Below are 12,623 nucleotides of genomic sequence, written 5' to 3' on the forward strand. Positions count from 1 at the left end.
CCTTCCTTTCCCATCAAACAGATGGTTGCACCAGTGAAACCCCACAAAGTGAACCCTTTTTCCAGAAAACACCATATTCACAGGACAGAGCAGCAGCTACGTTGTCAAGGGACCCCTCGCAGGAAGAACCACCGGGGTCCAGGCAATTGTTCTGGTCACTATCACCAGCAAATTTCAAAGGCAAACATTCTCTGTTGATTGGGCTGTCGACTGGGTTGTTTGATGCAAACAACCCAAAGGTATGGAAAACACTCTATTGCAGTACCCAATGCAGATGTAATGAGCATGTCCTTCAGGGAATCATTAGACATGGGAATATTGCCCAAAGCTTGGAAAGTACTGATCTTTAATAAAGGGCAGAAGGAACTATTGGCTGGCGAACCAAACATTTGTTAATAGTATTTAGGAGGAACCCTAAAAAGGGTGTGGAGCCAGTACCTAGATTCCCGTAGAGATGGCCAAATAAATGCTGGCCTTGCCAGCAATGTTGCTTCCAAGGACTAATTTTTTTTTAAAAAGGCACAACATGGTAAGAGTGAGCTAACAGTTTCATGAGAGGACAGTCTTGCCTAACAAGTTATGAACCTTGATGAGGGAAATTCTGTGGATATGATATTTTAAAATTTCAGCATAACTTTTGATGTCGTGCCACACAAACGGGTGCACAAGGTGAGAAAGTATGAAACAAGAGTCGGGCCACATGAGGTAGATTGAAGACTGCCTAACCAGTGAAAGCATAGTATGTGATCTGAATGGATCTGTCTCAGCACGCTCATCTGATCACTATTTCCATTTACAGAGTATATTAGTGGTTTAGCCATGGAGTGGGGAGACAGAGTGGCTGAGGGTCAGAAACAAAGTGCTGTCAATTGGCAAATTACACCAAATCGTAAAGGATTTGAAACAATAAGAAAAAAGCAAATTAAGTACTGAAGATTTTTGGGTTGGCTGATCAGCGATTTTGCTCTCAATTTTTGGTGACACAAATGCCTGTCTCAGGTTGGAGTTTTGCTGGAGTAGGAAATGGGCAGTTCACAAGCCAGGGACCTTTGAGCAATTTTGCTTGTTTTTGTTCATGAGGGCAATGAATATCTACATACTGTTATCTAGTTTCAGACACTAACGTAGCAAAGGAAAACTCACTTAAAAGATGCTGGCATATGTAACGCTGAATGATTGCTGTCTTTTTCAATCCCTTTCTTCTCCCTCTGTCTTCCAGCTGTGTGTGGGTACCTTTCTCCATTTCTGAGATGGAATGCACGATGTACTTTTTTTTTTCGCTGCAGATGCTAAGGACCTGCTCACTCCCTGACCTCAACAAAATGTTCAAGACGTACGTAGATGATCTTCATGCATCAGATGCCCCTGAGGATAATCTCGAACTAGATGATATAGAAGATGAGCCTAACAAGGATGAGTACCACTCGGATTCAGACACGTATGTTTGCAGTTATTCTGACTGTTTTCAGTGCATTGTATAGACAGACACGCTTGTTTTTTTTTAATTTAGCATTTACTGGAAAATTTGAGGGAAGGTTGGCACGCTTTTAATGTTTGGCAAAGGCCTATCAAAAAAGTTTGAGTGTATATGTTTTAATGAAAGCTGCTTTTGGATCTGTGCTGATTTTTCGGTTCGGCTATTACTTCATTATAGTTTTGTGAAACTTTTGCTATGTTAATAATTTAAAATGCACCCAAAGTCATTGCTGGATCATAGTAAACCAAAGAGGCTATAAGCAGAAAACCTGCTACAATTTGTAATCACCTACTGCATTCTCTCTGTGCTTTGAAGTGCAGCACCTGTTGTTATGTGACATCCATATTGCGTCGCAGCTACAGCATAGTGACAGGCCATTCAGCCCAACTGGTATATATTTATGCTTCACACAAGTCTTCTCCCACCCCTCTATGCATAACCCAATCAGCATAATCTTGTATTCCTTTCTCCCTATGTGCTTAACTAGCTTTCCTTAAATGCGTCTAACTGCCCCATGTAGCATGTTTCACATTCTGACCACGAAGTTAAAAAAAGTTTCTCCTTAATTCCCTATTGCATTTATTTATCATTTAACTTATCTGTTTTTCAATTCTATCCCTCCAGAAATGGACCCCATTGCTTAGCTTGCTTTCTTTTTTGACCTCATTAACCTTTTTGTAATTTGTGACTGTCCACCCCAGAATCCTTTGCTCCTCTACCCCATTTAGAATCTTAGAATCTAAGCAGTATGTGCTCACTTTATTCTTTGTGCCAAGATGTGCCACCTCACATCTGTAATGAAATTAATTTGCCAATGAAACATCTATTCTACCAGTTTATTAATATCTTCAAGTATTTTGCCACATTCTTCTTTTTGTATTAGCTACATCCTCCAGATTGGTATTGCCCTCAAATTTTAGAATTATACTTATGATTTCTGAGATAAAATCAGTTAACGTAAATTATGAACAACAGTCATCCTCGTGAAACAGCACTTCCCATGTTGTGTTTGTTATGTAACTAACTTGTTATTCATTTCACCACCTGTCCTTGTGCTCTGACCTTAGTCATGAGTCTACTGTGTAGTGCCTTATTGAAGGGCTTTTGAAAATCCAAATATATAACATCTACTATATTGCCCTTACCTGCGCTCTGTTACTTCTCAAAGAATTCAATGGGTTAGATTAATCATGATTTTCTCTTTTAAAAGCTTGGCTGACTGCTCCTTATAATATTATGGGTTTCTAAATGATTTTCAGTCACATTGTTGAGTGATTCTGTTATCTTGCCTACCACTAACATTTAGCTAATTGGTCTATAGTCCCTTAGACTTGTTTTATCTCCTTGTTTAAATACAGGAATTAAATTTGCAATTGCCCAGTCCTCTGGCACTTATCCTGTTCTACTGAACTTTCATATGATATATGTTATAGTGCTTGTGCTGTCTCTTCCCAACTACTTTTAATAGCAAGTGTACAATCATCTAGACCTAGGGTTTTATCATCTAAGTTTGATTAATTCACCAGTTATTTCATGTCCTTTGTCTTTGCAGAGATGTACACAAATAAAGACAAGATAGTTAGGAACACAGGAGTAGGCGTTAAGCCATTTAGCCCGTCGAGCCTGCTCCACCATTCAGACAGACCAAGGCTGATCATCTACCTCAATTCCACTTTCCCACACTATCTCCATTTCCCTCAATGTCTTTCGTCTCCAGGACTCTATTGATTTCTGATTTAAGCATGCTCAATAATTGTGCTTCCACAGCCCTCTAAGGTAGAGAATTCCAAAGATTCACCACCCTCTGAGTAAAGAAGTTCTTCCTCATCTCAGTCTTAAATGGCCTACCCCTTACCCTGAGATTATGTCCCATGGTTCTAGACTCAGCAGCCAGGGGAAGTATCTTATCTACATCCAGCCTGTCACGCCCCATAAGAATTTTATAAGTTTCAACAATGTCACCACCACTCCCCACACTCCCAATTCTTCGAAACTCTAGGGAATGCAGACTGAGTCTCCTCAATCACTCTTCATACGACAATCCTGCCATCCCGGAGATTAGGCTGGTGATTAGGCACTCCCTCAATGGCAAGTGTGGCACCTTAGATAAGGGGACCGTACTTCAGGTGAGATCTCACTAAGACTCTATATAGCTGCAGCAAGACATCCTTACTCCTATACTCAAATCTCCTCGCAATGAAGGCCAACAAACTATTTGCCTCCCTAATTGCTTGTTGCACCTGCATGCTAGCTTTTAGTGACTCATGAACAGGGACATCCAGGTCCCTTTGGAAATCAACAATTCCTAACTTCTCACCATTTAAGAAATATTCTACCTTTCTGTCTTTTGTACCACATTGAATAATTTCACACTTATTCACACTATATTCCATCTGCCATATTCTAGCCCATTCACTTAGGCTGTCTGAGTCCTTGAAGCCTTCTTGCATCCTCCTCAATTTACATTCCTACCCAGTTTGATGTCATCAGCAAATCTGGAAATATTACAATTGGTCCCCCCATGCAAATCATTTGTATATATGGTGAACAGGTGTGGACCTAACACTGATCCTTGCGGTACCCCACTAGTAACATCCTGTCATCCTGAGAATGATCTGTTTATTCCTACTCTGTTTTCAGCCTGTTAACAAATTCTCAATCCATACTAGTATAAAATGGGAGAAGGTGGTGTAGTGGGAATGTCACTGGATAGTATCCAGAGGCCCAGGCTAATACTCTGAGGACATGGATTCAAATCTCACTCCGTCAGCTGGTGGAATTTAAATCCCATGAAAGACTAATTTCTTTTTTTAAAAATCTCTCAATTCCATGCACTCTAATTTTGTACTAACCTGTGTTGAACCTTATCAAAAGCCTTCCGAAAATCCAAGTGCACTACATCCACTGGTTCTCCTTTATCTATGCTACAAGTAACAGCCTCAAAAAAAACTTCCAAGTTTGTCAAACATGATTTTGCTTTCATTTTACTATTCTTTTCTAAAATGTACAGTTATTACACCCTTAATAATAGATTCCAACATTTTTCTTACTACTGATGTCAAACTAACAGGTCTGTAGTTCTCCATTCCCCCTTTTCTTCCCTCCTTAATTTTTTACATATACTACTTTCCAGTCCACAGGAACCTTTCCAGAATCTGTAGAATTTTCAAGGTTATCTTTCTAACCACCTCCTTCAACACTCTAGGATGAAGCTCATCTGGTCCAGGGGATTTATCAACCTTCAACCCAGTTAAATTTTCATGTACTACCTCTTTACTGATACTAATTTATTTTAGTTCCTCAGTTTCACAAGTCCCTTAGTCACCTAGTATTTGTGGGAGATTTTCTATATCATCTTTCGTGAAGGCGGACACACACAGACCGTTTAGGTTCTCTGCCATTTCCCTGTTCTCCATTATAAATTCCCTTGTACCCACCTGTAATGGGCCTACATTTGTCCTAGCTAGTCGCTTCCTTTTCACATACCTAAAGAAGCTTTTACAGTCCACCTTTATGTTCCTTGCTAGTTTGCATTCATATTCTCTTTTCTCTTTCTTAATCAGTTTCTTGGTCCTCCTTTGCTGGATTCTAAATTGCTCCCAATCCTCAGACTTACCACTTCTTCTGCCATCCTTATAAGCCATTTCCTTTGATCTAATGCAATCTTTAACTTCTTTTGTTAACCACAGTTGATTTACTTTTCCCTTGGCTGTTTGTGCCTTAGAGGAATGTATATCTGTTGTTGAACATGTAGTATTTCTTTAAATACTAGCCATTGCCTGTCTACCGCCAAATCTTTTAGTATATTTTCCCAATCCGCCATAGCCAACTTGCCCCTCATACCATCATAATTTCCTTTCTTCGGATTGAAGACCCTAGTTTCAGAATGAACTCTATCGCATTCAAACTTAATGCGAAATTCTATCATATTATGGTCACTATTTCCCAAAGGCGCCTTAATAGCAAGATTATTAATTAGCCCGTTCTCATTACATAATACTAAGTCCAAAATAGCCCAATCCCTACTCCAGAAATCCATCTCATACACAGTTAAGTCCATTCTATGCATTTGGGGTTGAAACTTGCTCTGCCCAACATTGCTCGTGCATTTTTTACATATTTTTGATTTTTGCATTTTGACATCCCACAAACAGCGATGAGATATGTGACAAATATATCTTTGTGGCAACAACAGAGGAATTTTGGAATTGTTCCAAGAGAACTCCTGTTGCTTCCTTGAAAATTTAGCGAGATCTTTAGCACCGAAGTGAATTACTGGAATGGGCTGGCAGACCTTGAATTGATGCCTCTAAAGGACGACACCTTCTATAGTGTAGGACCCAACCACAACAACTCTTCCCCCACCCCCACCACTCAATACTACACAGATATGTCTTCTAGATTTTGCGGAGCTTAAACTCATAAACTCTTCCTGAGAGGATTACCTAACAAGTATTCAATTAACTGCTAGAAATGGGGCAGAGGGCAGAAATGATTAAATGATAAAAGAGGTGATGATGCAATGCAAGATTATGGGATGGGTAAAGAAACAAAAGATGGGTTGAGGGGAAGTGTAAATGGTTACAGCAGAATCACTGCTGTCATCTACTTTCTGAGAAAATGTGGGATGTAATATCAAGTAGTTGAACTCAATGTTAAGGCCATAAAGTGTAAACCGTCTAATTGAAATATGAGGTGCTGTTCCTCAACTTTGTGTTGCAGTTCATTGGTATGGCGTAGGAAACCGAGGACAGAGTGGGAGCAGGGTGGACAATGAAAGTTAACTGTGATCAAAAAGAAAAGCAGTCATTTAATAAGTTGTGTGTTGCAGTATATTTGGAGATGGTGATGCAGATGACTTGCAGGAGCTTCAGGCATCGATGGAGCGTCTGTTGCAGGAGCAGCCCAGTGAAGAGTTCAGTGAAGAGGAGGAGGAGGCAGCTTCCAATTCAAGCCCTCCTGAGGAAAGTGTTTATAATGCAGAATCCTCAGTGAATGGAGCAGATGGGGAAGATGATGAAAATCCAGCAAGCAGCAGTGACCAAAGTGGAATTCATGAAGAGTGGCATTCAGGTTATATTTGCTATATTCTTGACTATTACACTACCAAATAGTGTTTGTAAATGTTATTTTAGATGGTATACGTAGTGTGGTGCTGATAATTTATTGAACTGAATGTTGTGATTTTACAATATTATAGACAATACTGACAAGATAGTGGTTAAAAACAAATCACTTGTAATTAGGGCAACTGATTTGTCATATCAATTAATTTGTTATCATTCTGCTCTGTATAAAAAGTGGCCTTTCCATAATCTTTGGGACTTTTTGCAACAAATTGTAGTTGTTACAATTGTTAATTGTATAGAAAATGCACAACGTGCAAAGCGTTACAGGATCTGTTGCACTGTGCTGCATTGCACCATATCACTTGATGTAATTACCATATACATGTAGATATTGAACCTATTGTTACAAACCAGATCATAAATTATGGTGGTACGCACTGCTTGTCAGAAAGTAATAATGGTCTTTTTGTTGTTTAATGTTGACCATTGAGATTTAATGTAACTTCGGGCTTTTTACTCTAAGAACTTTCACTGAAAGCACTCTGTGCTGTAATAGGGTGACGGTTGCATGTTAGAATTTTAAAGAGGACATTGGAATTAGCTTAAGAGTATCAGTGGTGGTTCATTGAATAAATGGATTATGTGGCCTGCCACTGAACCTAAAAGTCCTAAATTTAATCTGCAATCATTTCCAGAGTTTGCTTACCTCAGCTGTGATGGTGGTGACCTTAAGCTAGGGAAATGTACAATGAGTCAGGTTCTCCTGGACCATTTCCTTATTGTGAATGTGAGTGACCCCTGTTCAAAGTATAAATGATGAGAAGAGTGGGATTTGGCTTGGGAATGATAGTCTCCATTGATCAAAGGGACTACTGGCACTTGCTGGCCAGCCTAACATGAAGAAGAGTTAAGTACTGGAAGCAACCAAACAAGGAAGAAGAGGTGATCAGAGAAATTCAAAGGCAAAATTGAGTAACCAGCATTGAACATGACATAGCATAAAATTGTGACTTTCTTTTGAAAAGCACATTATTTCTCATCTCATTGGGGGTCAGTTAGCTCAGTTGGCTAGATAGCTAGAATGTGGAGTAGAATAATGCCAACAGCACAGGTTCAATCGATGTACTGGCTGTGGTAGTTCTTGGAGGCCTGCCTCCTTCCTTTGCCTCACACTTGATTAGAGTGGGTGCCCTCGAGCTGTATAACCAGTTGTGGCTCTCTAATGGAGAGAGATGCCAATGGTCCTTTTGTGGACTATGACTGACTTTTCTCATCTCACTCAAATATTCAGACCAAGAGATGTGGTTCTTGGTATGAGGGAAGGTATAATCCTTGGTCAGTGAGTTGGAGCTTCACCTTCAGTATGATTAATTAAGCTTTGGTCATTCTCTGCCACAAATCAATCCTTTTTTGTAAAAATTTGCACACAAGCAGTTTTGAGGATTTTTCAAAAAGTGGGGAGGTTATGTGAACCATAGCAGAAACTCTCTCTTGGACTCGAACTCAAGTTCTGTCGAAGGGTCATGAGGACTCGAAACGTCAACTTTTTCCTTCTCCGCCGATGTTGCCAGACCTGCTGAGTTTTTCCAGGTAATTCTGTTTTTGTTTTGGATTTCCAGCATCCGCAGTTTTTTTGTTTTTATGATAGTGCAGGTGTTGGAAGAGAGGAATGGAACTCATCAAGCAATTGAAGGCTAAAATAGAAGTAGAGCGTGGTAAGATTGTGTGGAAGTAATGGTTATAATATTATTTTGGTCAGCTTGATGTCTGACATCTCAAGCTACTGGGAAATCCAAAACATAGAGTTTCTATTTGACTAATATGGAATGCATACTCTCTCCATTTGGGTGCAAAGATACCACTTAACTAAACTCAGAGAAATTAGTGCATTTTGCTGCAGTGGAGACTGAGGGAATGCTGGGTTTGGTCAGGGGAACTGCTAGTATTTAACCATCTAAACTGTCAAATTACCCTTCTTCCTATTCACCCACGATCACCAGACCAACATGGGCGTTGCCTTGTCTGATTTTCTGGAGCCAAATGTTGAGCATCCAGTCCCTAGGGACATGCACTTACTGTTTGTTGGCCAGGCTGGCTGGTCAATTGTCAGAAGCTCCCTGAAATACTGTGGACCTATCTGGCTGATTACAGAGACTAAGTCCGATGACTTGGTGGGTGACTTCACTTGCAGTTTGCTACAGAGCCATACAAACTAAAAAGACCTTCAAGTCCACAGGTTCTTGAGTTAGTTGAGCTCAGCTACAGCTATGGTGCTACATTTGACTTTGGTGGCTCTGGGCTAGGAAGTGGGGAAAAAACAATATCAGCTTAAGTTCCCATTTGTGACTGATAATCCGTAACCTATGCTGGAAAGTGAGTATCGATTGAGAGCAGGAGTGAGCTCTGACATGATGCTGTCCTCCCCTCCCGTTTTCCTATTCGCCATGGTCAGTTGAATGGGATAACTAAGGGCTGCCAATCCAGTAAGAGTCAGCACCTTCAGAAAAGAGAAAAGAGAAAGGAAAAAAGGACTGAAATAGTTGTGATATCTTGTATGGGTATTTGAGGTTCTATCAAAGAAAAATATGATGAATAAGTTCAAACCAAAGGGCACAAAGTATCCTGGCATTATCCAACGTTCTGTCATTTCAGTCCCAAACTTGCCATTCACATTCCTAAACAAGTGTGTTTTAGCAGGGGTGAAGCATGAGCAGGTAACTGAACAAGCACCATACTAAAATGGGCAGACAGCACACTGGTGTGTTTTTAAGAAAAAGCATTGAAGGCTGTAGTGGAATATTCATAGTAATACATTTAGAATGAGCCTTTAGAATTAGAAACATTTGCAGTTAGTGAAAATATTGGCATTATTGACATTACAGAGACATGGCTGCAAGGAGAAGATGGACAAGAGATGAAGCTAGAATGGTATAACATGTTTCGAAAAGATAGAGCAGGTAAGTTAGTTAGAGAGTTAACATTTTTGGCCAGAGGACACGACAGCTATCAAAATAAAGGTGAGCATAGCTGCAGAAGAGGGAGATATAGATAATATAATAATAAATAGTTGTTTGGTTGTACAGAACTTGAGTATTGCTGAAAAAAGAGACATGTCAAAGCTTTTTTTCTTGCACTCATCAGGACCCTTTGCAAGAATACTAATATCGGCAAGGGGAGGAAACAACAAAATGTACTGTATGTGAAGAGAGTACTGCTTGGTTGGCAAGTGGACTATGGTAGAGGTGTTGCCATGGAGAATGCACCAGTGATGGTGACTGACAGTTAATTGCCAAGCATTGTTTGAAATTTAAACCAGGCAGCTTGATCCTGATTGGTCAAAGCGTTGTTTTGAGGAATGAGTCAGCGAATGCCTGTTACTTATTTTGTTTAGCTGAAACAGGCGCAATGTGTGTACATGTTCTCATTGCCTCCAAAGAACAGGGCCTTGTGTATTAATATATGTAGTTTCCAGTATACCCACACGTGCCACACTGCGAGCCCGACTGACTATCTTAAATTGGTTGTCAGCGTAATTTTTAGCACATTGAGAATTATTTAGCAAGTGTTGTCCAATCGCAGAATCATGTCTAATTTTGGACATTGGTTTGAATTTTGCAAGCACAGGCTGGTTGGGTACAGTCTGTACCTTGCCTGTTGCGAACAAAGGCTGGGGCATGCTGTTTGATATAATCTGCCAGTCTATGGGACGTAAGGTCTACATGCCTAGCATTGGACAGCCCACTTCTACCTCCTACCCAAAATCCACAAACAGGACTCTCCCGTCAGATCGATTGTGTCAGCCTGTTCTTGCCCCACGGAACTCATTTCGTGCTATCTTGACTCCATCCTCTCTCCCCTTGTGCAGTCTCTTCCCACCTACATCCGTGATTCCTCTCATCATATCAAAAATTTCCAGTTCCCTGGCCCCAACCGCCGCCTCTTCACCATGGACGTCCAATCCCTCTACACCTCTATCCCCCCCAGGATGGCCTGAGGGCTCTCTGCTTCTTCCTCGAACAGAGGCCCGAACAATCCCCATCCACCGCTACTCTCCTCCGTCTGGCTGAACTTGTTCTCTCACTGAACAATTTCTCCTTAAACTCGTCTCACTTCCTCCAAATAAAAGGTGTGGCTATGGGTACCCACATGGGCCCCAGTTATGCCTGTCTCTTTATGGGGTATGTGGAACATTCCTTGTTTCAGTCCTACTCAGGCCCCCTCCCACAACTCTTTCTCTGGTACATCGATGACTGCTTTGGTGCCGCTTCATGTTCTCGTCTGGATCTAGAAAAATTTTATTAATTTTACTTCCAATTTCCACCCCTCCATCATTTTCACGTGGTCCATCACTGGCACTTCCCTTCCCTTCCTTGACCTCTCTGTCTCAATTTCTGGCAATGGACTGTCCACCAATATTCATTACAAGCCTACCGACTCCCACAGCTACCTTGACTACAGCTCCTCACACCCCGCTTCCTGTAAGGACTCCATCCCATTCTCTCAGTTCCTTCGCCTCCGTCGCATCTATTGTGATGATGCCACTTTCCAAAATAGTTCCTCTGACATGTCTTCCTTCTTCCTTAACCGAGGTTTTCCACCCACGGTGGTTGACAGGCCCCTCAACCCTGTCTGGCCCTTCTCCCTCCCAGAACCATGATAGGGTCCCCCTTGTCCTCACTTATCACCCCACCAGCCTCCGTGTTCAAAGGATCATCCTCCGCCATTTCCAGCATGATGCCACCACCAAACACATCTTCCCTTCACTCCCCCTAGTGGCTTTCCGCAGGGATCGTTCCCTCCGGGGCACCCTGGTCCACTCTTCCATCACCCCATACACCTCAACCCCCTCCCATGGCACCTTCCCATGCAGCCTCAGAAGTTGCAATACCTGCCCCTTTACTTCCACCTCCCCCCCCCCCCGCCCCCACCCCTTCACCTCAATTTAGTCTGCTGCATTCACTGCTCCCAATGCGGTTTCCTCTATATTGGAAAGACCAAATGCAGACTGGGTGACTGCTTTGTGGAACACCTTCGGTCTGTCCGCAAGCATGACCCAGACCTCTCTGTCGCTTGCCATTTCAACACACCACCCTACCCTCATGCCCACATGTCCGTCCTTGGTCTGCTGCAGTGTTCCAGTGAAGCTCAATGTAAACTGGAAGAACAGCACCTCATCTTCCGACTAGGCACTTTACAGCCTTCCGGACTTAATACTGAGTTCAACAATTTCAGATTGTGAACTCTCTCCTCCATCCCCACCCCCTTTCCGATCCCCCTTTTTCCAATAATTTATCATTTAAAAAAATATATTTTCTTTTCCCACCTATTTTTAAATTTATTTCGGTCTATTGTTTTATCTCCACCTTTTAGCCCATTTCGATCCCTTCCCCCACCCCACCCCACCCCCACTAGGGCCATCTTTCACGAGCTTGTCCTGCTTACTACCCTTAATGTCCCCGTTAGCACATTCCTTAGATAATATCACCACCGTCAACACCCTTTTGTCTATGACATCTTTGGCATTCTCTTCTTTGCCTCCACCTATTACTGGCTCTCTATCCAGTTCTACTTGTCCCACCCCCCTCTACCAGCTTATATTTCACCTCATTTCTCTATTTCCTTAGTTCTGACGAAGAGTCATACGGACTCAAAACGTCAACTGTATCCCTCTCCGCAGATGCTGTCAGGCCTGCTGAATTTTTCCAGGTACTTTTGTTTTTGTTTCAGATTTCCAGCATCCGCAGTATTTTGTTTTTATATTTATGCCTAGCATCATACTGGCACTGAAATTCAAATACCAAGTACCATGTTACTCATTTGTGTGATAGGCAGAATGACCTTTTGGCTTGACGACAGCATCCTGTTAGTGGCGAATACAATTCATGTTGCTACCGTGTAGTAGTAGCGTAAAACAGCTAGCTTCACCTGTTGCTCAAATTTTTGAGATATCTTGCCTTTCCAGGGTAATCTGAGGTAGATTGGGCACTTTTCAGGGCCGAAGGTGATGACGCAAAATGACCTGATCAGGGTAGCCGTCATCCTGCAGGATGCCTTTGATGCATCCTACTTCAGCATCA

General features: G+C 41.7%; 1 protein-coding gene across 10 annotated transcripts in view; it reads left to right on the forward strand.

The window, feature by feature from the left end:
• The window catches only part of nek1 (NIMA-related kinase 1), a 168,244-nt gene that overhangs the window by 130,627 nt on the left and 24,994 nt on the right, over positions 1–12,623 (forward strand). For 9 of the 10 annotated variants that reach the window (XR_005942807.1, XM_041186071.1, XM_041186074.1 and 6 more), the window contains 3 exons: positions 22–239; positions 1,287–1,438; positions 6,309–6,550. Coding sequence is in view for 9 of the 10 variants with exons in the window: in XM_041186071.1 (XP_041042005.1) it covers positions 22–239; positions 1,287–1,438; positions 6,309–6,550 (612 nt within the window). In the remaining variant the exon portion in view is untranslated. Of the gene's footprint in view, positions 1–21; positions 240–1,286; positions 1,439–6,199; positions 6,551–12,623 lie in introns of those variants that run through there. The other variant, XM_041186079.1, reaches the window with a different exon arrangement.

This window comes from Carcharodon carcharias, chromosome 4 (assembly GCF_017639515.1).
Source record: "Carcharodon carcharias isolate sCarCar2 chromosome 4, sCarCar2.pri, whole genome shotgun sequence".
In the NCBI taxonomy this organism is placed as follows: domain Eukaryota; kingdom Metazoa; phylum Chordata; class Chondrichthyes; order Lamniformes; family Lamnidae; genus Carcharodon; species Carcharodon carcharias.